Source organism: Mustelus asterias, chromosome 18 (assembly GCF_964213995.1).
Source record: "Mustelus asterias chromosome 18, sMusAst1.hap1.1, whole genome shotgun sequence".
NCBI classification, from domain to species: Eukaryota; Metazoa; Chordata; class Chondrichthyes; order Carcharhiniformes; family Triakidae; genus Mustelus; species Mustelus asterias.
Genome location: NC_135818.1, coordinates 85,369,522 through 85,395,224, shown reverse-complemented (window position 1 = coordinate 85,395,224; position 25,703 = coordinate 85,369,522). Strand labels below are relative to the sequence as shown.

At 47.9% G+C, this 25,703-nt stretch overlaps 1 protein-coding gene across 1 annotated transcript in view; it reads left to right on the top strand.

The window, feature by feature from the left end:
* Positions 1 to 25,450, top strand: part of ccdc88c (coiled-coil and HOOK domain protein 88C) — a 183,187-nt gene extending 157,737 nt beyond the window's left edge. The window contains exons 13-20 of the mRNA XM_078234492.1: positions 2,011 to 2,195; positions 3,765 to 3,902; positions 6,178 to 7,248; positions 13,419 to 13,546; positions 18,351 to 18,492; positions 20,658 to 20,846; positions 23,405 to 23,566; positions 25,169 to 25,450. Of these exons, the coding sequence (XP_078090618.1) occupies positions 2,011 to 2,195; positions 3,765 to 3,902; positions 6,178 to 7,248; positions 13,419 to 13,546; positions 18,351 to 18,492; positions 20,658 to 20,846; positions 23,405 to 23,566; positions 25,169 to 25,450 (2,297 nt within the window). The remainder of the gene's footprint in view (positions 1 to 2,010; positions 2,196 to 3,764; positions 3,903 to 6,177; positions 7,249 to 13,418; positions 13,547 to 18,350; positions 18,493 to 20,657; positions 20,847 to 23,404; positions 23,567 to 25,168) is intronic.
* Positions 25,451 to 25,703: the final 253 nt, after the last annotated feature.

Below are 25,703 nucleotides of genomic sequence, written 5' to 3'. Positions count from 1 at the left end.
TACTATTGCCGGAATGTTATTAGGGCCTATTGCTTTTGCAATATCCAGTGCCTCCAACCATTTCTTGTTATCATGTGGAGTGAATCGAATTGGCTGGAGGCTGGCATCTGAGATGCTGGAGACCACTGGAGGAGGAGGATGTTATGACGGTTTCCGCCTCTACCACTTTTTCAGGCAGTGAGTTCCAGACTCCCATCATACAACATAGAACATTACAGCCCAGTACAGGCCCTTCGGCCCTCGATATTGCGCCAACCAGTGGAACCAATCTAAAGCCCATCTAACCTACACTATTCCAATATCATCCATATGTTTATCCAATGACCATTTAAATGCCCTTAATGTTGGCGAGTCCACTACTGTTGCAGGCAGGGCATTCCACGCCCTTACTACTCTCTGAGTGAAGAACCTGCCTCTGACATCTGTCCTATATCTATCACCCCTCAATTTAAAGCTATGTCCCCTCGTGCTAGCCATCACCATCCGAGGAAAAAGGCTCTCACTATCCACCCTATCTAATTCTCTGATCATCTTGTATGCCTCTATTAAGTCACCTCTTAACCTTCTCTCTAATGAAAACAACCTCAAGTCCCTCAGCCTTTCCTCATAAGACCTTCCCACCATACCAGGCAACATCCTGATAAATCTCCTCTGCACCCTTTCCAATGCTTCCACATCCTTCCTATAATGCGGCGACCAGAACTGTACGCAATACTCTGTGCACCACACCCTGGGTGAAAATTTTTCCTCACATCTCCTATAACCCTTCAGCCCTGTACCGTATATCTACGTTCCCTGGTTATTGACCCCTCGGCTAAGGGGAAAAGTTCCTTCCTTTCCACCCTATCTGTCCTTCATAATTTTGTACATCTCAATCAGGTCTCCCCTCAGCTTTCTCTGCTCCAAGGAAAATAGCCCCAGCCTATCCAGCCTCTCTTTGTAGCTGAAACGCTCCAGCCCAGGCAACATTCTGGTGAATCTCCTCTGCACCGTCTCCAGTGCAATCACATCCTTCCTATAGTGTGGCGACCAGAACTGCACACAGTACTCTAGCTGTGACCGAACCAGCGTTTTATACAGCTCCATCGTAAATCTCCCTTATATTCCAAGCTTTGGCTAGTAAAGATAAGTATCCCATATGCCCTTTTAACCACCTTATCTACCTGCCTTCAATGATCTATGGACTTGCACCCCAAGGTCCCTCTGATCCTCTATACTTCCCAATGGTCCTACCGTTCATTGTGTATTCCCTTGCCTTGTTAGTCCTCCTAAAATGCATCACCTCACACTTTTCAGGGGTAAATTTCATTTGCCGCTGTTCTGCCCATCTGACCAGCCTGTCTATATCATCCAATAACCTAAGGCTTCCCTCCTCACTACAAATTCCTCCACAAATTTCCTCCACGCAACCAATTTTTGTGTCATCTGGAAATTTACTGATGATTTATCTTATTTATTTTATTGATATGAAAAAGAGCAGATCAGGAGGGAATAGTTGGGGCATTGGAGAAGTGGAAAGTGAGCTTTGAGACTGAACAAGTCAATAGATTTTCAATAAGAAAATGCTCTGTGCTTTAGTTTCAGTTTCACCAACCAGTTTGGATCTGATTAACATTGAGTCCTTCACATCTTGAGTTTAAATCCTGGTTAAAAACTGTTTCTTTCTCTGCATATTAACCACAACATCGCATGACCCTGTCAATCACTCTAATCAGAAATCCCAAGGGAACTTAAGTAAATGATAGTCCATTAACTCTACTTAACATAACCACTTGCAAGGCTGAAATGAGTAATTATCCTGCTCTCCCAGCACCTGAGTTGCATTCCCCCCAGACATACTGACTGCCTATAGCATAAAACTGAATTTTTAAACATTCCCCTTAAACACAAAGAAAAGATAGATTTCTATTTCAATTGCACTGCTATCATCACAATTGTTCCCTTCAGCGATGCTGCTGCTCATTTTAAACACCTCTATTAAGTCTCACCTTATATTCAATCTCTTTGCAGCTAGTCGCAAGTCCTTTGTTCTGGAAATGAATGAGTCTGCATCAAGTCGGATCCTGAAACTGGAGAAGGAGAACCAGAGTCTGCAACACAATGTTCAGAAACTCCAACAAACTTTACTGGCAGTGGAAGAAAGCAATGCCAAGATTGTGGAGCTGGAGAAAGAGAGCGAGCTTCTCAACATAAAGGTTTGAAATATATCCCGATATCGGCTGACTGAATCAAACAGCAAGTTCCTTTTGTTGTGCGCAATAGTCAGAGTGCAGACCGCACTAAACCAGCCCGCAATCGCAAAATGTCTGCTGGTAGATGTGACTCTGTGATTGGGCAACATTTACTGAACAATCCTGAGTGTATTCATATCGACACTTAACAACCAAATTGTTAATCTTAAGATAATCAGTTGAGTTGTAATGTGGCTCATTTATGCTTGCGTGAAATGAAATACATTCGTACACAGGGACCTGTTCTCTGCAAACTGAAGGAATATGTCTCGGTCTTTTACCTTTTAGAATTACCCGGGAGCTTGGGGAGCCCAAGGTTCCTTGTTGCTTTCTTCATGACAATGCCTCGACCATCATTTGATTTGTCAACCAATCAGCACCCTGTCCTCCTGTAATATACATTTTTGTGATCATTTGAAATTTGGTATTCTTGAAGTTGTCCTGATGAGTGCAAGATGAAAAGCTTCAGCAACACATCCCTCTTTCCAGCATCATTCAAGGTTTGAAATGAGAATCTGGTCATTATGGGCATCCAGTCTGGGAAGCCTTGGGCACACCAATCATTACTCGGTCGAGAAATGCAGTGAATATTCGCTTCAGGTTGTTGTTGAATGTTACTGAAACCGAAAGCATCCTTATCCCTCTTCCCCACCCAGAAGAGATTGTACACATTGGACCAGGAGGGGATGCAATGGTCTAGTGGTATTGTCGCTAGACTATTAATCCAGAAAGTCAGCTGGTGTTCTGGGGACCCGGGTTTGAATCCCGCCACGACAGATGGTGGAATTTGAATTCAATAAAAATATCTGGAATGAAGAATCTACTGATGACCATGAAACCATTGTCGATTGTTGGAAAAACCCATCTAGATCACTAATGTCCTTTAGGGAAGGAAATCTGCCGTCCTTACCTGGTCTGGCCTACATGTGACTCCGGAGCCACAGCAATGTGGTTGACTCTCAACTGCCCTGGGGTAACTAGGGATGGATAATAAATGCTGGCCCAGCCAGCGACGCCCATGTCCCCCAAATGAATTAAAAAAGGTGTCTTTCCATTCTCATTCAAAGCCAGGTTGGTAGCACTCTCACCTCTGAACCTGAAGGTCATGGGTTGAAGTCACCTGCTAGAAACCTGTCCACTTAATCCAGGTAGATGGTTCAGTGCAGAACCAGGAGGGTACCACAGTGTCAGAGGGGCCATCCTTTGACGAGATAGTCAAACTGAGGCCCTACCTACCCTCCTAGGTGGATCTGAAAGATGCCAGGGTTCCAGTTCACAGAAGGGGAATTCCCCCTAGAGCCCTGAACAATATTTATCCCTCAACCGACGGCACTGAAACCAGATGTTCTCATCTTTAACACGTTGCTGTGTGGAATCTTGCTGTGCACAAATTGACAGCCTACATTACAACAGCAGCAGTTCAGAAGTACCTAGTCAGTTGTAAAGTGCCTCAGAATGTCCTGTGGTAGTGAAAGGCGCTATAGAAATGCAGACATTGCTTCCATGTTGACGAGGTCTTGATTTTGGTTTTAGTTGCGGGAGCTTCAGTCCGAATTGGATCAGGAGAAACAGAGTAACCAGGACATGGGCAGCCTGAGTGAGGAACTTCTACAGGAGAAAAGCCAGTTAAAGGAAAGCATGGAGACATTGCGGACTGAAAAAGAGAGACAGGTAAAATTTGGCAGCAACATTAACGAGCAGACGCGGTGGTCATTAAAGTCACAGTTATACAAACAGCTGTGCCACTGTAAATGCATTTTCCTTTGGCTTTCCCTCCTTGCAATAAACGCGAGCTCGTCCACAGCCCGTTGTCCATATCTTAACTCCCACCAATCCCGTCCACTTACCACCACCGCTCGCTAACCTATAACTATCTCTCTGTCTGACAGCACCTTCATTTACAAACTCTCAGATCACACCAGGACCTCTCCCCTCCCTATCCCTGTAATCCTGAGCCTCCCAGATCTCTGCAAAGCCCCTGTTCTGGTCTCTTGATCTCCCCTGACATTCGCACCACACAAGTGCCAGGCAATGACCACCTCCAACAATTCCTGTGCCCGCCTCCACCATCAACATCCTGGGGGTTACCATTGTCCACAAACTGAACTGGACCAGCCATATAAACACTGTGGCTACTGCAGGGCCCAACCGCCAGCCAATTGGCGTGAATTAATTTGGGGATTTTTTTTCTCAGGGGAAGCTATAAGAATGCTGGTGCGTGAGGATTAATCAGTAGAGGAAGTTGAAAATCACACAGAGGGACATTTGATCAAAGCATTCTACACCTGAGGCGGGAATATGGCACGCTGCCTGAAATAGGGAAAACGTTCTCATTCATAATTCAAATAATATCCACTTTACTGCACATTGATCTTGTGGCACACTGGGTAGAGCTCCAGTGGGTAGCGTCCCAGTGCGTAGCACCCCAGCGGGTAACGCCGCAGAGGGTAACGCCGCAGAGGGTAACGCCGCAGAGGGTAACACCGCAGAGGGTAAGGCCGCAGAGGGTAAGGCCGCAGAGGGTAAGGCCGCAGAGGGTAACGCCGCAGTGAGTAGCGTCCCAATGGGTTTTGCCCCAGTGAGTAGCGCCCCGCCACTGAGACCAAAGTTCTCAGTTCAAATGCCACTCCAAGACTTATTGTTCACAGAAGGAGCATTCGTGATGTGGTTTACCAGGTTAGCAATCACCTTGCTAAACCTTCTAGCGCTTTCCCACTCGTCCTCAACGGGGGGAAGTGTGTGTAAAGGTACAAAACGGTGAATCCAGCATAAAATGATGACACTGTGTTTCTGCAAAGAAGTTTCTTTACATTCAGCTGTATTGACACAATAGGAAAAGCAAACTGCTGCGACCACAGGTTACCATTGGATATTATTCTATAGAGACACAAAATCCAAAATTCATTTATCCCTTACATCACAGCCAGAGCCCGATAGACAGCGAGAGAGGAAAGCTGATATGTGTGTTAGCTTCTAAAAGCACCTAATTTTCCTGTAACCGGATATTAACTGAGGACATGTTTCCCGGTTGGCTATTCTGAAGATGTGTCACTATCTGTCCAATAATCTACCCTCATGTTTTTCTAACTGATCCTTAGAGGAAGTGCAAAGGCAGTATCTGATGGGTCACCTTAATGTATTTCAGTTCCATTGCTCTGGAGGTAGAGTGCCTCCTGTTCACTGTCCCTCCCTTTGTCCTCACCTTAGAATCATAGAATTTCATGGCACAGAAGGAGACCATTTAGCCCATCATGCCTGTGCTGGCCCCTTGAAAGAGTTAATCAATTTAACCCCCTGCTCCCAGCCTCTCCCCCCCCCCCCCCCCCCCCCACCCCATAACCCCACCAATTAGTCATGTTTAAGTAAATGTCTAGTTGCCTTTTGGAGTTTTCTGAGTAACCTGCATCCACCAGCCTGTTTGATTTGATTTGATTTATTATTGTCACATGTATTAACATAGAGTGAAAGGTATTGTTTCTTGTGCGCTATACAGACAAAGCATACTGTACATAGAGAAGGAAAGAAGTGGGTGCAGAATGTAGTTATACAGTCATAGCTAGGTTGCGAGGTAAGTCCATTCAAAAGTCTGATGGTAGCAGGGAAGAAGCTGTTCTTGTGTCGGTTGGTAAGTGACCTCAGACTTTTATATCTTTTTCCCCACGGAAGAAGGTGGAAGAGAGAATGTCCGGGATCCTTAATTATGCTGGCTGTTTTTCCAAGGCAGTGGGAAGTGTAGACAGAGTCAATGGATGGGAGGCTGGTTTTATCTTATCCTATCCTATCAAACTGCCGTGTAACTTTCATGACAACTTTCCGTGTGGGGATAGAAAAATCCCGTGGGTTTAGGAAGTGACTGATCTTTATCCTGACACGACTCTTCAGAGTTGTAATTTTCATTTGGGTTCTGTGACTGTGTTTGACGCTTTCTCTGTTCCTTTCTGCCCAGGTGAAGGAACTGGAGGGAGAGAATGAGCAGCTGAAGCAGACGGCTTGTTCACTCCGCGAACGTTCTCAAATCAACGCCGACGCCCGAGTGAAGAACGTCGAGAAGGAAAACAAAACCCTTCACGAGACCATCACCGAGACGAGCGGCAAGCTGGCCAAACTGGAGTTTGAGAAGAAACAAGCCCATAAGGAGCTCCTACACTACAGAGAGAAGGAGGAGAAGGCCGAGGAACTGGAGAAAGAGGTTCACAAACTTGAGCAAGCGAATGAGCAACTCCAGAAGCAGATGGCTTCGTTGAGGATTACGTGTGAGAATGTGGGGGCCCTCGAACAAGAGAATTCAAACCTGGAGTTGGAGAACAGCAGACTCAAGAAGTCTCTCAACAGTTTGCAGAACGTGTCGATCAAGTTGGAGAGTGTGGAGAAAGACAACAAGCAGTTAGATGAGGAGAACCTGGAGCTCAGGAGAATGGTGGAGACGTTAAAGTTCACCAGGACAAAACTAATCAAAGTGGAAATGGAGAACCGAGAGCTGGAAAAGGAGAAAGAGGAACTGAGGAAAAATGTGGAGCTGCTGAGGGCCTCAACTCGGAAATCGGAACGACTGGAAATTAGCTACCAAAGTCTGGATTCGGAAAACCAGAGACTTCAGCAGTCTCTGGATAACAGCAATGTGAAAATCCAGCAACTGGAGAAGGAGCTGCAGGACACAGAGCACGAGAACCACATTCTGCAGAAGAATCTGGAGGAGCTGAAGATCTCCAGCAAACGCCTGGAGAAACTAGAAAAGGACAACAAGGTGTTGGAGCATCAAGCTGCCCAACTGGAGAAGGACAAGAAGACTTTGGACAAAGAGAACAAGCGGTTGTGGCAGCAAGTTGAACTGAAAGATGCAATCTTAGACGAGAATAGCCTAAAACTATCGAGCGTCGAGAAGGAAAAGAGAACACTGGAAAAGGAAGTGGGCAAGTACAAGGAAACCACAAATAAAGTGAAGGAACTGGAAACTGACAATAAAGAACTGTTCAAACAAGCTACAATTAATAAGAGGACCCTGGCCACACTGAGAGAGGTTAGTGATATGCAGAGCTGCCTTTACTGATACTGAATGATCGCTCAATTTGGTTTGATCTCTTTCACAGGAATAAATCCATCTTCCTGTGGAGGTGTGCTACAGTTTACTCAGTGGCAGTGTACACTTTGTATTGTCTTTGTCAGCTCTGGGACGGTAATGGTCGAAGTTTCAATTTCTTTCCATCGCATAGCTCTCACCACCTGCCATTGGCACACAGTGGAAGGATTTGCAGCTAGACCCTCAACCCCTTTGGCCAGGTTCCAAGTTCATCTTTGGCACCCTTGGCCATTAATTCCTGGAGTGGGACTCAAACCTGGATCATCTGGTTCAGAGACAGGGTTACTATCCACTGCGCCACACGATCCGCACCCTCTGTGTACCAATCCCCCGGTATGTCAAGTCTTGTCTTGTTTCTGGTTCCTGATTTAGCCAGTCTGGCAGTGAGCTAGATAGACCATGTATGTGCCAAGTGTGCTCCCAATTTCAGTCAGTGGCCGGAACTGTACCACCTCGCCCACCACGGAATCGGTGCAGGTGGGGGTCCGACAACGGAAATCTCCATTGACCCCGGCCAGTGGGTAAAAGTACAGGCAACGCTCCCGTTCCTGATCACTGCCTGGAAACATAGGGAATGACAAGGCTGGAAAGTGATTTGTCTTTGATAATCCTGCCAATATCGCTGTGCTTGAGTAAGGAGAGAGGATTAGCAGAGTTAACCAGAGCCCGTGTACTCAGCAGAGCAAAGACCGGAGTAGGAAAGAGGGAGAGGGCAGAAAGTCTGTAACCGGAACATGAACAGTTCAAAATGAAACTCTCCAATCAGCATTATACCTAAAGTGTTTAAATCTTTTTCTCTGTGGAGGGAATGTGAAAGGGGAAAGGTGGAGCTAAGAGATAGAAGGAAGGAGAACATTTTTGGTTTGAAATTCTTGCCTCTAGCGCTGGTTTACTCGGCAGGCAAACCTGACTGGGATTATAACATTCGACAGACTCGCTGCTTTAGGTGTGGGAGGGGAGTTCAGGGAGATGATTGGCTGCCAGAGATTGATGCTGGGATTGGTAACATTTTGATTTGATTTGATTTGATTTATTATTGTCACATGTATTAGCATACAGTGAAAAGTATTGTTTCTTGCGCACTATACAAAGCATACCATTCATAGAGAAGGAGAGAGCGCAGAATGTAGTGTTACAGTCATAGCTAGGGTGCAGAGAAAGATCAACTTAATGCAAGATAGGTCCATTCAAAAGTCTGACAGCAGCAGGGAAGAAGCTGTTCTTGAGTCAGTTGGTACGTGACCTCAGACTTTTGTATCTTTTTCCCGATGGAAGAAGGTGGAAGAGAGAATGTCCGGGGTGCGTGGGGTCCTTAATTATGCTGGCTGCTTTGGCAGTGGGAAGTGTAGACAGAGTCAATGGATGGGAGGCTGGTTTGCGTGATGGATTGGGCTACATTCACGACCTTTTGTAGTTCCTTGCAGTCTTGGGCAGAGCAGGAGCCATACCAAGCTGTGATACAACCAGAAAGAATGCTTTCTATGGTGCATCTGTAAAGGTTGGTGAGAGTCGTTGCTGACATGCCAAATTTCCTTCGTGATCAGAAGCTCAAACTGGTGAGTTTCTTGAAGGTTGATAAACATGGGAGTGAGGCTCGGAGTAAGGCAGTTGGTATTGAAGATCCACTAGAACGAACCTGATAAAATCCAAGCCAGTCGAAAAACAACAGATGAAATTCGATACTGATATGTGTAAAGAAGGCAGGAGAAATGGACAGGATGTCCCCTGAATGGATGAAAGTGTCATTCAGAGATCCAGGGTACTTTAATAGACTGAATTGTTGTAACATGTTCAGCCACAACGTTGAGTGTTGAACTATTGAGACAAGGTATTAGCATGTGGTCAGAATAAGAGTTAGAGGAAGTCCATGCTTGGCCAGTCCAAACCCTGAGCACCATGTCCATCTCTTACCAAAACCATTCAAACCTAAGAAGCAATACAGAGGATTTTTATAAATTGGCGGTATTTTGGTTCTTGTTGATTGAGAAGGAACCTTGTGTGGACAAGATCGTATTCCATGTAGAGAAGGCAACTCCAGGATCGCCAAGGGTTGGGCTGGTGAACATCTCGATGGCGAGTGGTTGACACAGGAACTTAACTTCTATGAGGAGTGTAAATGTTTGTTGTTGGTGTAAATTGCTTTAGATGGATTGGCCATGGGAAATTGCCCCTTAGTGTTCCAAGATGTGTCGGTTAGGTGGATTAGCCGTGGTAAATGTGCGGGGTAATGGGGATAGCGCGAGGGAGAGGGCCTGACCAGGATACTCTGTCAGAGAGTCAGTGCAGACCTGATGGGCCAAATGGCCTCCTACTGCACTGTAGGGGTTCTATGATTCTATGGATATGTATTGTGCAATGATCATGACCACACAGTGGTCAGCCTAGCTTCGTCAGAGTTAGGCTATGCCTAACAAATTGGATTGAATTTTTTGAGGATGTGACCAGGTGTGTAGATGAGGGTAGTGCAGTCGATGTAGTTTACATAGAAACATAGAAAAACTACAGCACAAAACAGGCCCTTTGGCCCCACAAGTTGTGCCGAACATATCCCTACCTTTTAGGCCTACCTATAACCCTCCATCCTATTAAGTCCCATGTACTCATCCAGGAGACTGTTAAAAGACCCCATTGAGTTTGCCTCCACCACCACTGACGGCAGCCGATTCCACTCGCCCACCGCCCTCTGTGTGAAAAACTTCCCCCTAACATCTCCCCTGTACCTCGCCCCCAGCATCTTAAACCTGTGTCCTCTCGTAGCAGCCATTTCCACCTTGGGAAAAAGCCTCTGAGAGTCCACCCGATCTATGCCTCTCAACATCTTATATACCTCTATTAGGTCTCCTCTCATCCTACGTCTCTCCAAGGAGAAAAGACCGAGCTCCCTCAGCCTATCCTCATAAGGCATGCCACTCAATCCAGGCAACATCCTTGTAAATCTCCTCTGCACCCTTTCAATCTTTTCCACATCCTCCCTGTAATGAGACTACCAGAACTGAGCACAGTACTCCAAGTGGGGTCTGACGAGGGTCTTATATAGTTGCATCATTATCCCCGGACTCCTAAACTCAATCCCTCGATTGATAAAGGCCAGCACACTATACGCCTTCTTAACCACCTCCTCCACCTGCATGGCCAATTTTAGAGTCCTATGGACCCGGACCCCAAGGTCCTTCTGATCCTCTACCGTACTAAGAGTCTTTCCCTTTATATTGTACTCCTTCATCCCATTTGACCTGTCAAAATGGACCACTACGCATTTATCTGGGTTGAAGTCCATCTGCCACTTCTCCGCCCAGTCTTGCATCCTATCTATGTCCCTCTGTAACTTCTGACAGCCCTCCAGACTATCCACAACCCCACCAACCTTCGTGTCGTCGGCAAACCTACCAACCCATCCCTCCACTTCCTCATCCAGGTCATTTATGAAAATGACAAACAGCAAGGGTCCCAAAACAGATCCCTGGGGCACACCACTGGTGACCGACCTCCAATTAGAAAAAGACCCATCTATACACACTCTCTGCCTCCTTTGGGCAAGCCAGTTCTGGATCCACAGGGCAGCAGCCCCTTGGATCTCATGCCCTCTCACTTTTTCGAGAAGCCTTGCATGGGGGACCTTATCGAACGCCTTGCTAAAATCCATATAAACCACATCTACCGCTTTCCCTTCGTCAATGTGTTTAGTCACATTTTCGAAGAACTCCACCAGGCTCGTAAGGCACGATCTGCCTTTGACAAAGTTTATGTGGATTTCAGCAAAGCCTTTGGCAAGGTCCCACAGGGGAGACATGTAAAGAAGGTAAATTCACATGGGATACAGGGTAATTTAATAAAATGGATTGAAAATTGGCTCAGTTGTAGGAGACAGGTTGATGACAGAAGGCTGCTTTAGTGACTGGAAGCCAGTGTCCAGTGGCGTACCACAGGGATCTGTGCTGGGCCCCCTATTATTTGTCATTTATATAAACGATATTGATGACTATTGCGGGGTAGAATGAGTAAGTTTGCAGATGATACAAAGATTGGATGGGTGGTTAACAGTGAGGCGAAGTGTCTTGGGCTACAAGAAGATATAGACAGAATGGGCAGATAAGTGGCAGATAGAATTTAACCCTGAAAAGTGTGAGGTGATATATTGGAAGGTGCAATTTGACAAGGAAATATTAAATAAACGGCATGACAATAGGAGGTTCCGTGGATCTCTGAAGGCAGATGTGCATGTTAGTAGGATGTGATTGCACTGGAGGGGGTGCAGAGGAGATTCACCAGGATGCTGCCTGGGATGGAACATTTAAGTTATGAAGAGAGGTTGGATAGGCTTGGGTTGTTTTTGTTGGAGCAGAGAAGACTGAGGGGCGACCTGATCGAGGTGTTCAAGATTATGAGAGACATGGACAGAGTGGATAAGGAGCAGCTGTTCCCCTCAGTTGAAGGGTCAGTCACGAGGGGACAAAACTTCAAGGTGAGGGGTGGGAGGTTTGGGGGGGATGTGAGGAAAAACATTTTTACCCAGAGGATGGTGAGGGTCTGGAATGCGCTGCCTGGGAGGGTGGTGGAGGCGGGATGCCTCACATCCTTTCAAAAGTACCTGAATGAGCACTTGGCACGTAATAGACAGCGCTAAGCGATTCCATCACCAACGGGTCAGATCGAAGCTCTGCAGTCCTGCCACTTCCAGTCGTGAATGGTGGTGGCAATTAAACAACTCACTGGAGGAGAGGCTCCACAAATATCCCCACCCTCAATTATACCATCGCCGAATCCCCGACTATCCATATCCTGGGGGGATTACCATTGACCAGAAACTGAACTGGACTAGCCATATAGACACTGTGGCTACCAGAGCAGGTCAAAAGCTGCAAATCCAGTGGCAAGTAACTCACCTTCTGACTCCCCAAAGCCTGTCCACCATCTACAAGGCACAAGTCAAGTGTGATGGAATACCCCCCACTTGCCTGGATGAATGCAGTTCCAACAACACTCAAGAAGCTCAACACCATCCAAGACAAAGCAGCCTGCCTGATTGCTACTCCTTGCACAAACATTCGCTCCCTCCATCATCGACATACAGTAGCAGCGGTGTGTACTATCTGCAAGATGCATTGCAGGAACTCACCAAGGCTCCTTAGACAGCACCTTCCAAACCCACAACCGCTACCACCTAGAAGAACAAGAGCAGCAGATACCTGGGAACACCACCACCTGGAGGTTCCCCTCCAAGTCACTCGCCATCCTGACTTGGAAATCTATGGCCATTCCTTCACTGTTGCTGGGTCAAAATCCTGGAACCATCCCTAACAGCACTGTGGTTGTACCTGCACCACATGGACTGCAGCGGTTCAGGAAGGTGACCCATCACCATCTTCTCCAGGGTAATTAGGGATGGGCAATAAATGCTGCTCTAACCAGCGACACCTACATCCCATAAATCAATAACAAACCCTGACCAGTGTAAACCCTCGGTTCCTTTTCCCTCGTGGTTTATCAAACTTCTCCTTGAATGTATCAAATACAATCCACCTCAACCCCTGCCTGTGGCAGCGAGTTCCACATTCTCACAAACTCAGAGTAAAGGAGTTTCTTCTGAATTCTTATGTGGATTTTTGTTGAATATTGATGCTTCTAGTTTGGCTCTTCCACCACAGAGAGAAACACTCTGGGTGGGATTTTCCAGCCCCGAGACCGGAAAATCCCGCTCGAGATTTATGCATGGTCCATGTCCCGCCTGCTACGATTCCTGCAGAGAGCGGAATGGGAAAATTCCATCCTCTGTGGCATTTCTATAAATCCTTTCATAAATTTAAAGGATCACCCCTCAACCTTCACTTTTCAACAGTAAAGAGACGCAATCTATTGATATAGCCTCGCTGTTCTGGTATCATTGGTTCTATGGTTCTATGGTTCTAGCATCCTTGTAAGCCTCCCCAGTGCCTCTAACGTCTTTCTAATATGACAATCAGAACTGTACACCACTCTACCTTTGCCTCGGGCACCAGAATCTGCTCTGGGTTATTCTCTCTCAACTGCTCTGATTATTTGGATTACCAGGGCGGTCAATGTTGGTGAACGAGTAACATCGGTCTGACCTAATCTGTACATCTGTATCCCAGGAACTAGTCCACGAAAAACTCAAGAGTCAACAGCTCTCGAATGAATTGGAAAAGCTTAATCAGGAGTTGGAGAAAATTGGTCTAACCAAAGAGAGACTTTTACAAGAGGAACATAACAGCGATGATAAGTAAGACACCTCTTCATATTGGAGTCATGTGATTATGTAAAGTGCAGAAGAATATGTCTAGTCTGTGTCTAGTCATTGTCTAGTCCTCCAGTCTGTCTAGTCACTGTCTAGTCCTCCAGTCTGTCTAGTCTGTGTCTAGTCCTCTAGTCTGTCTAATCTCTGCCTAGTCCTCTAGTCTGTCTCATCTCTGTCTAGTCTTCTAGTCTGTCTAGACTCTGTCTAGTCTTCTAGTCTGTCTAGACTCTGTCTAGTCCTCTAGTCTGTCTAGTCTGTGTCTAGTCCTCTAGTCTGTCTCGTCTCTGTCTAGTCTTCCACTCTGTCCTCCAATATCTGCCGCACATACAATGGTTCATACATCACCAGAGTCTATTGAATGTGTACAGGTAATTCTGGGTCAACCCATTCCCTTAGAAAGGAAATGAGTGAAGGCTGGAGCCAATTATTACTCAGTCTGATAATTATTTACAGAGTGAAAAATTACAAGAGGCCTCAACTATTTACAGTCCTTATCAGTGACTTGGGTGAATGGAGTGACTGAATGATGGGTTTGTCAATGACACTAATTATGTTATTAAGAGGAGGCCGAGAGGTTGCTGTAGACAGGGTACGTGCGTGGGCAAAAACTTGGCAGATGGAGTATAACGTGGATAAATGTGAACTTGTTCACTTTGGCAAGAAGTATGGAAAAGCAGTATAGTATTTAAATGGAGAGAGATTACAGAACTCTGAGGTACAGAGGGATCTGGGTGGTCTGGTATATGAATCGCAAACGGTTAGTAAGCAGGTACAGCAAGTGATTAGGAAGACAGATAGAATGTTGGAATTTATTGCCAGGGGGATTGGAATATAAAATTAGGGATGTTTTACTGCAGCTGTACGGGGCCTTGGTGAGACCACATCTGGAATATTGTTTAAAAAAATACAATTTCTTTAGCAGCAATTCAGAGAGGGTTCACTGGACTCATTCCTGGGATGAAGGGGCTGTCTCATGAAGACAGGAGGCAGTATCGGTGCTCTCACCAACTCTCCAGCTGTCAGAGAACACCTCCGTCACCTGGATTAAACTCCCCCCCCACCCACCCCATTACCTGCACAGGAATGTTGGAATCTGGAATGTTCCGAGGGTATGAACAATGCTGCATAAATACAGTTTCTTCCGTTTACCCCTCCCTCACTGGGATGTCCCTGGCTTCTCTTACTCTGCACTGCAGTGCAGTCTTGCAAAGAACCTGTTGAACATTGCTGAAAAAAGACACGTGTTGCCAAAGCTTTTCATGTCGTACTCATCAGGACAAATGCAAGAATACCAAATTTCAAACAATCACAACAGTTTATACTACAGGAGAAAAGGGTGTTGATTTTTTTTGGCAAGTCGACTCTGATTGGCCAGGGCGTTGTTATAGAGAAAGCAATGGGGAACTATAGGCTCCTCAAGCTCCCGGGTAATTCATAAAATCCACAAGGCTTGAACCTATTGCTTTTGTTTACTGATATAGGAAGGATATGATTGCACTGGAGGGGGTGCAGAAGAGATTCACCAGGACGTTCCCTGAGATGGAGCGTTTGAGCTATGAAGAGAGGCTGGATGAACTGGGGTTGTTTTCCTTAGTAAGAAGTCTAACAACACCAGGTTAAAGTCCAACAGGTTTATTTGGTAGCAAAAGCCACTAGCTTTCGGAACAGGCTGTCCCTTCGTCAGGTGGGTGGGAGTTCTGGTCACAAACAGGGCACAAAGACACAAACTCAATTTACATGAATAATGATTGGAATGTGAGTCTTTACAGCTAATCAAGTCTTAAAGGTACAGACAATGTGAGTGGAGGGAGCATTAAGCACAGGTTAAAGAGATGTGTATTGTCTCCAGACAGGACAGCTAGTGAGATTTTGCACACCCAGGCAAGTCGTTGGGGTTACAGATAGTGTGACATGAACCCAAGATCCCGGTTGAGGCCGTCCTCATGTGTGCGGAACTTGGCTATCAGTCTCTGCTCAGCGACTCTGCGCTGTCGTGTGTCGTGAAGGCCGCCTTGGAGAACGCTTACCCGAATATCAGAGGCTGAATGACCGTGACCACTGAAGTGCTCCCCAACAGGAAGAGAACAGTCCTGCCTGGTGATTGTCGAGCGGTGTTCATTCATCCGTTGTCGTAGCGTCTGCATGGTTGTTTTCCTTAGTGCAGAGAAGGCTGAGGGGGGACCAGATTGAGGTGTATAAGATAATGAGGGGTATGGGCAGAGTGGATAGAGAAGCAGCTGTTCCCCCTTGCTTGAAGGATCATGAGGGGGGCATAATTCTAAGGCAAGGGGCAGGAGGATTGGAGAGGATTTGAGGAAATATGTTTTCACCCAGAGGGTGGTGAGAGTCTGGGGTGTGCTGCGTGAGAGGGTGTCAGAGGCGGGAATATTTGGATGAGCATGTGAAATATCTTAACATTCAAGGCTATGGGCCAAGCGCTGGAAAGTGGGATGAGTGTAGATTTAGTGTTTTGTCGGCGTAGACTCGATAGGCTGAAGGGCCTTCTCTGTGCTGTATGACTCTATAACTGGAACAGATCCATGTGGATGAACAGAAGGGTGAAAGGTATTGTTGTTTTGAGAGTGTAAATGTGGTGATGATCTCTGATATGTCCTCTGAGCGGGTCAGGTACCCCGTGTTAACAGCGGGGCGAGGGGGGGGGGGTGTCTGGAGCAGGCTGGCCAAGATTGGAGTGGAAAGCCTGACATCTACTGGCCACGCCGCAAAATGCGCTCCAAACATCACCCCGACAGCAGCAAGCGGGCAGGGAACTCACTGGTTTATAATGAGTAAACTTCACTCTTTCAATTGAACAGGAGTTTAAATGTAACTGCACCATTAGCCCCTCAGGGATATCCTCTCCCTGTCCAGCACTGAAATTCTCCGTCATTTCCCCTTTTCCTGCCATTTCCATCTTGAACACCTTGGATTCAGGAATATTTAATATTCTGCCCTGCCCTTCACTCAGCCAGGTCTCCATTCACTCCACCGCATTATATTTGCATGTGGCTTACTGCAACTCACCACTCTTATTAACCACACTCTGTGCAATCTGCAGAGGGCATTGACTGTAGTCTGAGTCTTACTGGTTTAGCTCTGCTGTGATTGATGCTTCTAACGTCCTGTGACCTGCTTCGATTCTAGTTTATTTACTTATTGATGTTGCAGTGATTGGGCAATTAAAGTGTTTAGTGAGACTGTGACGTTCCACAAAGCAATCAGCATCAATGTTGTTACTGCTACTTCAGCAGCAGCCAGTTAATCTCACAGTTTCACTTGTACCTGTCTCCAGAAACAAAGAAATTAGAAATGACTAACAGGCATTTAGCCCAACACAGGCCGACTGCGATCAATTATTCACCCAGCTTTTCTGCTCAGGGAAGGTTTTTGCACAATTCTTGAAGGGAACTGAGTGACTTGCTGAATGTTCTTGCTTTAACGTCATTTAACCCTGGCGCACTGCTCTTGCGATGAACATTCAGAGGCCATTCAGCCCCTCAAGTCTGTTCTATCGTTCAATTAAATCACAACTGAGCCATACCCCAACTCTGTTGCCCTGCCTTTAGTCTATATACGTTGACACGTCCTTTACCCAACAGCAATCTCTCTCCCCAGAGAGAAAGCTCCCAGTTGATATCCAACGTCATTTTCCAGCGCCCTTTCTATGGGAAAACGTTTCTCACCCAAACAGGCTTGCTGGAAGATCATTTCTCCGTATCTATCTCATCAAATTCTTTTTAACATTGGTAATCCTCTCGATCTTGTGTACCCAACGAAACACAGACCACGTTTATGCACCCTGATTGTAAAGTGTAACCGTTCTGGCCTTGACATTACTCTGGTGAGGATGTGCCGCACTCCCGCCAGGATCAGTCAGTCCTTCCTGGGGTGCGGAATCCAGCAAGGAATGCGATAGTTCAGACGGACTCTGCTTCAGACTCTCTGCAATTGAGGCATCCTTTATCTTTCAGACAGACAAAAGCCAACATTCCATCTGCTGGTTGCTTTTTCGTACCTGTTCTCTTAACGTTTGACAATTTATTTTATCAGTTTGTCCCAAGAATTATTTTTTTCTCTTATCCTCCCATCCATTGACTGTGTTTATACTTCCTGCTGCCTCAGAAAAGCAGCCAGGATAATTAAGGATCCCACGCACCCCGGACATTCTCTCTTCCACCTTCTTCCTTCCGGAAAAAGATACAAAAGTCTGAGGTCACGGACCAACCGACTCAAGAACAGCTTCTTCCCTGCTGCTGTCAGACTTTTGAATGGACCTACCTCGCATTAAGTTGATCTTTCTCTACACCCTAGCTATGACTATAACACTACATTCTGCACTCTCTCCTTTCCTTCTCTATGAACGGTATGCTTTGTCTGTATAGCGCGCAAGAAACAATACTTTTCACTGCATGTTAATACATGTGACAATAAATCAAATCAAATCCCGAGTTTCCCAACATTTAGTGAGGTAAACTCCATGGATAACCTCCCCTAGCGAGCACAGATCTCAAACACTGCAAAGAATTTGCCAATCGAATTCATTTTGATTGGAATCCAACTCCTTTTACTGAGCCACCAGTGGCTGGGATTTGTCCTGTTGAATAACCATGGGGGTTGTTGGCAGGGGGTGGGGATTGGGAGGAACAGTCCTGGTTGGGGGTGGGGGGGGATTGGTGAGGGGGGTGGGTGAAAACTCCTGTCTTACAGCTTGGTGTGTTTCGAAACCTAACCAAAAAATTGCTGAGTGTGAACTGCAACAAAAAAGCAACGTTTTTTTATTATATTTTAGCAAATACAAGATCCTGGAGACAAAGATCGAATCGACGCTGAAGAAAACACTCGAGATTAAAGAGGAGAAGATTCAGGCGCTAGAATCGCGACTGGTGGAATCTAGCAACCTAAACCAGCAACTGCGTATCGAACTGGGCACGGTACGAGGCAGAGTCAACTTGTGAAAACCAGTACCCGCTCTGGGGTGAACCAGTGCCCGCTCTGGTATGAGCCAGTGCCCACTCTGGGGCAAGCCTGTGGCCACTCTGGCATGAGCCAGTGCCCACTCTGGCACAAGCCAGTGGCCGCTCTGGGGCGAACCAGTGGCCTCTCTGGGGCGACGCGGTGCCTGCTCTGGGGGAGCCAGTGGCCAATGTGGCGCAAACCACTGGCCGCTCAAAGGGAAAGCCAGTGCTCATTCTGGCGTGAGCCAGTGGCGGGCTCTGGTGGAAGCCAGTGGAACAGGTTCCCTGAGAAGACACTGGGAGAAGTTATTGTTGATTAGTTCAATTGCAAATGGGATGGGATAATTTTTCAGAAAATAGGATCCTGGGATATGAGTAATTTGAGTTCTGACGCGGGGTGAGTGTAACAGGCGTGGGAGGAACAGGTGCCCTATGATTCTCCATGACTGAGGGCTTTTCTTGCTTCCTCTCCGGGTCTCTGTTGACTGATTAATTGCTCGGATGAGGCGATAACTCCATTATCGCTGCGTCTTGTGACTACCAGGATGGTACAAGGCAGACTGGATGGACAGTGGATTTTTCTCCTCCAGCAGTTCTGGTGTAACTCTGCCTCAACCGTGGAGCTCCGTGCACGGTGCACGGACACTTCTATCCTTGTGCTTCTCGAGTGAGATTCCAAGCTATTGCCAGGTTTGTGATCTCGACCTGTGACCACGAGGAACTAGGCAAATATAGGGTGTGGATGCTAACAAAGTGGTTATGATATTGGATTAAGTACCTCCAGAACATTCGCTCACTGGGATTGCGAGTTTGAATTCACTTTTTAAAAGTCTGGAAATAATCAGTAAAACTTTCTCTTTGTTCATTCAAGGGATGTGGGCGTCGCTGGCTAGGCCAGCATTTTATTGCCCATCCCTAATTGCCCTCGAGAAGGTGGTGGTGAGCTGCCATCTTGAACCGCTGCAGTCCGTGTGGTGTAGGTACACACACTGTGCTGTTAGAAACTGGCCACAGAACTGTCAGATTGTCATTTAAAAACCTAACTGATTCACCAACCCTCCCCATCTCTTTCCTCTTTTAAGATGCATAATAATGGCTACATCTTTGATTAGTCAGCTGTCTGGCGGCCATTGTTGTCCCATAACCCCTCTTATCAAACGCCTTGGGGCATTTCATTGCGTTAAAGGCATTTCTATCAATGCAATTGGAGAATGAAGCGATGACAACCTTTGGGCAAAAGTTAGAAGATTTCTAACATGTCTGAGGCACTCAGCAGAAGGATAATTGGGGTCTTGTGGTGGGTATGGTCGCTGCTATTGGATCAGAAGCTCTGGGTTGGTTAGCAGTCTGCGAGTCCTCCCAACACTCCAGTTGCCAGGCGGGTGGTAAAGAGTGAGAGAGTTTCCTGGTTGGCCGCACTGCAGGAGGCAACAGCAAACCACTGCAGAACTTTGCCAAGCGTAACCATGGACTAATCCAGTGGGAGTCCAGGGTCACCAACCCCCGCTTGGGGCCACAGTACCTGAAGATGGAGGAGGATTGCAATCATTGGTTCATTTAGAAATCGCTATGGTGACAAGTGCAAAAATGTGACGATGATACAAGTAACTAATTCATAAAATAGTGAGAGATAATCATTCAAATAAAATAAATTAAAAATAATAAAAGAATCGCACAACGGTGAACATTTCGGTAAATTACAATTCGTTACCGGTCCGATTAATCCCTGCACGTCTTGTATTAAAGTCCATCGATCTGGTTCACCGTGTTAAATTGGGGTATTGAGGGTGAGAGATATCGATACAGATTTACATTCCCTGTGGGAAACCCGGCATCATTGCAGAATATTCCTCAGTTAAAGCTGCAGGAAGAATTGCAGTAACTGAGTTCTGAGCCTTCAGTCTCTGTTTGGTTCTGTTTCGTGTTGGGTTGGTTATCTTTATGCTGCTTGCATCATCGTCGCCGCTGTTTCCTCGACAGGTTTTGTGGACTCGCCTCCCTTCAATCCCCCCCCTCAACCCCACGCGCACCCCAACCCTCACCGCCGCTGCATTAATCCCCTCCCCCCCCACCCCCTGCATTAATTCCCCCGCCCCCCCGGCCCCGCCTCCTGCATTAACCCTCTCCCCTCCGCTTTCCAGGTCAAGTGGAACCTGGAAGCTCTGCTGCAACGCCAGGATGAAGAAAGGCTCGCGCCCAATTCCATCCCAAACTGTCTCCAACATTCCCGCCCTGAAAACACGGAGAAAGAAAAGTGGGAGAAGGAGAACAGGGAGACCACCTTGGAGCTTCTGAAAGTAAAGGACAACATTATTGAGGTGGAACGGAACGTGAGTGTTTTATATCGCGAATTTCACAACCCTCTGATGTCTCGAAATGCTTTACAGTCAACGGGAGCACACCTGCTGTGAAGTCACTATTGTAGGAAATGCCACAGCACAACAATGGTTTAAGTTTATTTATCAGTGTCTCAAGTAGGCTTACATTAACACTGCAATGAAGTTACTGTGAAAATCCCCTAGTCGCCACACTCCGGCGCCTGTTCGGGTACACTGAGGGAGAATTTAGCACGGCCAATGCACCCTAACCAGCACGTCTTTCGGACTGTGGGTGAAACCGGAGCACCCGGAGGAAACCCACACAGACACGGGGAGAACGTGCAGACTCCACACAGACAGTGACCCAAGCTGGGAATCGAACCCGGGTCCCTGGCGCTGTGAGGCAGCAGTGCTAACCACTGTGTCACCGTGCCGTCCAATAAATACATCCTAAATTTGATAGTCAAGTACAGAATTTCATTCACAGAATCCAACATTACGTACGTCTGCCCCCTCCTTACGAACAGTAAGAAGTCTCACAACACCAGGTTAAAGTCCACCAGGTTTATTTGGCAGTACTGGCCCTCTGACAGTGCGACACTCCCTCAGTACTGACCCCCTGATAGTGTGACACGCCCTCAGTACTGACCCTCTGACAGTGCAGCACTCCCTCAGTACTGACCCTCTGACAGTGCGACACTCCCTCAGTACTGACCCTCTGACAGTGCGACACTCCCTCAGTACTGACCCTCTGACAGTGCGACACTCACTCAGTACTGACCCCCTGATAGTGTGACACTCCCTCAGTACTGACCCTCTGACAGTGCGACCCTCCCTCAGTACTGACCCTCTGACAGTGCAACATTCCCTCAGCACTGACCCTCTGACAGTGCGGCACTCCCTCAGCACTGACCCTCTAACAGTGCAGCACTCCCTCAGTACTGACCCTCTGACAGTGCGGCACTCCCTCAGTACTGACCCTCTGACAGTGCGACACTCACTCAGTACTGACCCCCTGATAGTGTGGCACTCCCTCAGTACTGACCCTCTGACAGTGCGACACTCCCTCAGTACTGACCCTCTGACAGTGCGGCACTCCCCCAGTACTGACCCTCTGACAGTGCAACATTCCCTCAGCACTGACCCTCTGACAGTGCGGCACTCCCTCAGCACTGACCCTCTAACAGTGCAGCACTCCCTCAGTACTGACCCTCTGACAGTGCGGCACTCCCTCAGTACTGACCCTCTGACAGTGCAGCACTCCCTCAGCACTGACCCTCTGACAGTGCGACACTCCCTCAGCACTGACCCTCTGACAGTGCAGCACTCACTCAGTACTGACCCTCTGACAGTGCGACACTCCCTCAGTACTGACCCTCTGACAGTGCGGCACTTCCTCAGTACTGACCCTCTGACAGTGCGACACTCCCTCAGTACTGACCCTCTGACAGTGTGGCACTTCCTCAGTACTGACCCTCTGACAGTGCGACACTCCCTCAGTACTGACCCTCTGACAGTGCGGCACTCCCCCAGTACTGACCCTCTGACAGTGCAACATTCCCTCAGCACTGACCCTCTGACAGTGCGGCACTCCCTCAGCACTGACCCTCTAACAGTGCAGCACTCCCTCAGTACTGACCCTCTGACAGTGCAGCACTCCCTCAGTACTGACCCTCTGACAGTGCAGCACTCCCTCAGCACTGACCCTCTGACAGTGCGACACTCCCTCAGCACTGACCCTCTGACAGTGCAGCACTCACTCAGTACTGACCCTCTGACAGTGCGACACTCCCTCAGTACTGACCCTCTGACAGTGCGGCACTCCCTCAGTACTGACCCTCTGACAGTGCGACACTCCCTCAGTACTGAACCTCTGACAGTGCGGCACTCCCTCAGTACTGACCCTCTGACAGTGCGACACTCCCTCAGTACTGACTCTCTGACAGTGTGGCACTCCCTCAGTACTGACCCTCTGACAGTGTGGCACTTCCTCAGTACTGACCTCCTGACAGTACAGCACTCCCTCAGTACTGACCCTCTGACAGTGCGACACTCCCTCAGTACTGACCCTCTGACAGTGCGACACTCCCTCAGTACTGACCCCCTGACAGTGTGGCACTCCCTCAGTACTGACCCTCTGACAGTTTGGCACTCCCTCAGTACTGACCCTCTGACAGTGTGGCACTCCCTCAGTACTGACCCTCTGACAGTTTGGCACTCCCTCAGTACTGACCCTCTGACAGTGTGGCACTCCCTCAGTACTGACCCTCTGACAGTGCGGCACTCCCTCAGTACTGACCCTCTGACAGTGCGGCACTCCCTCAGTACTGACCCTCTGACAGTGCGGCACTCCCTCAGTACTGACCCTCTGACAGTGTGGCACTCCCTCAGTACTGACCCTCTGACAGTGCGGCACTCCCTCAGTACTGACCCTCTGACAGTGCGGCACTCCCTCAGTACTGACCCTCTGACAGTGTGGCACTTCCTCAGTACTGACTTCATTCAGTGATATTATTCCCTTGCTGCTCTGTAACTGAAGTTGGTTCCAATTTGCTGTTTGTTTCCTGTAGAATGCAGCATTGCAGGCGGAGAAAGAGTTACTCAAGGAACAGCTGAAGCAACTCGAAACTCAGAACAATGCCGTTAACTCACAGATAGTAATCCTACAGCGACAGACTACATCCCTGCAGGAGCAGAGCACCAGTCTTCAGATACAGAACGCCAAGCTCCAAGTAAAGACCTCCTTTCGCTCTGTTTCCCCACCACACCCTCCTCACTGTCCTCCATTCTACACCCCCCACCCCAGCCCTCTGCCCCCTCCAGCCCTCTCCCTCCAGCCCTCTCCCTCCACCCCTCTCCCTCCACCCCTCTCCCTCCACCCCTCTCCCTCCAGCCCTCTCCCTCCAGCCCTCTCCCTCCAGCCCTCTCCCTCCCCCACTCTCCCTCTCCCTCCACTCCTCTTCCCTCCTTTGCCCCTCTGCCCCCTCCACACCTCTGCCCCTACCCCTCCCTCCGCCTCTTTGCCCTTCTCCCCTCTCCCCCACTCTGCTCCTTTCCACCCCCCCCCCCCCCCCCCCCCCACCACCACCACCGCTGCCTCCCTACCATTCTCCAGAAGCGAGAACATAGAATTGTAGAGTGGTTACATCACAGAATGAGACCATTCGGCCCATTGTGACCATGCCAGGTGTGCACAGGACCATTCCCCGCCCCTTTCCCATCATCCTGCAATCAGGTCCTTCTCATTTGAAACACCCGATTGAATCTGCCTCCACCCTGTTCTCAGACACACATTCCAGATCCCAACCACTTGCTGCGTGAAAACATTTCACCTCCTGTTGTTTTTGCTTCATTTTGGGCTTTCAGTCGACCTCCTCTGCTTCTTGATCTGTCTGTCCGGTGTAAACTGTGTTTCCCTGTCTACTCTCTCCACAGTGTCCATGACTTCGAACGCAACTCAACTTTCTCCTCTCGAAGGAGAACAGTCAAAGCTTCTCCAATCTTATCCTCATAACGGGAGTCCCTCATCCCTGGAACCATTCTCACAAACCTTAAGAGCATTCAAATGGTTATTGGATGATATTGGAATAGTGTAGGTTCGATGGGCTTTAGATTGGTTCCACTGGTCGGCGCAACATCGAGGGCCGAAGGGCCTGTACTGCGCTGTAATGTTCTATGTTCTATTCTGCCCCCTGTTTAAAGCTTTAACATCCTTCCTAAAGTGTGCAGCCCAGAACTGGCCACAATACGGCAGTTGTGGCCTCACCAGTGTCGAATAAAGATTAATATATTGTGCTCTGTGCCTCTATGTATCAAACCCAGGATCCTTTATGTCCTCTTAATGTCTGTAACAACCTGTTCTGCTATCTCAATAAGTTTAAGTTTATTAGTATTACAAGTAGGCTTACATTAACACTGCAATGAAGTTATTGTGAAAATCCCCTAGTTGCCACACTCTGGCGCCTGTTCGGATACGTTGAGGGAGAATTCAGCATGGCCAATGCACTGGACTGTGGGAGGAAACCAGAGCAACCGGAGGAAACCCACGCAGACATGGGGAGAAGGTGCAGACTCCGCACAGACAGTGACCCCAGCCGGGTCCCTGGCGCTGTGAGGCAGCAGTGCTAACCACTGTGTCTGTGCACCCTTTAAGAATTAACTCTCTGGTGCCTCTAACTGTTCACAAATAAGGTCCAGTCAAGGTGCTGCACAAGTTTAGTTTGAGAAATGGACACCACAGCGACTGTCCGGGTCCGTCGCAGCTGCCGATCTTTGTGCTTTGTTAATTGAACAGTTTTCAGTGTGTAATGTTGGGGGGGGTTCCCCTGTTGCAGGTGGAGAATTCGACATTAAATTCCCAGGGTGCCTCGCTGATGGGCCAGAATGCTTTGCTTCAGAACCTGCAGTCCAGCCTGGAAAGTGAGAATGAAAGCCTGAACCGGCAGAAGGAGGAACTGAAGGCCACGTACGATTCACTGCTGCAGGACCACGAGAGGCTGATTGTGCTGACTGAGCGCCAGAGCACTGAGTGCGAGACGCTGATTGGCCAACAGGCAGGCCTGAAGGCTGCGCACAGGAACCTGGAGACTCAGCACAAAGAGCTGGAGGAAAGGTAACTCATCCCCTTCTTTCACCACGGAGAACTTTCACCCTCCCCGTCCCCATTGAAGCTTAGAAGATGTGATTTATTTTTTCTTTAGTCTCTCTTGGGATGTGTGCATCACTGCAAGGCCACCATTTATTACCCAATCCCTAATTTTCCCTTAAGTGAGGGTCTCACTGGGCCATTTCATAGAGAATCATAGAATTCCAACAGTACAGAAGGAGGCCATTCGGCCCATTGTGCTTGCACTGACAACAACTCCACCC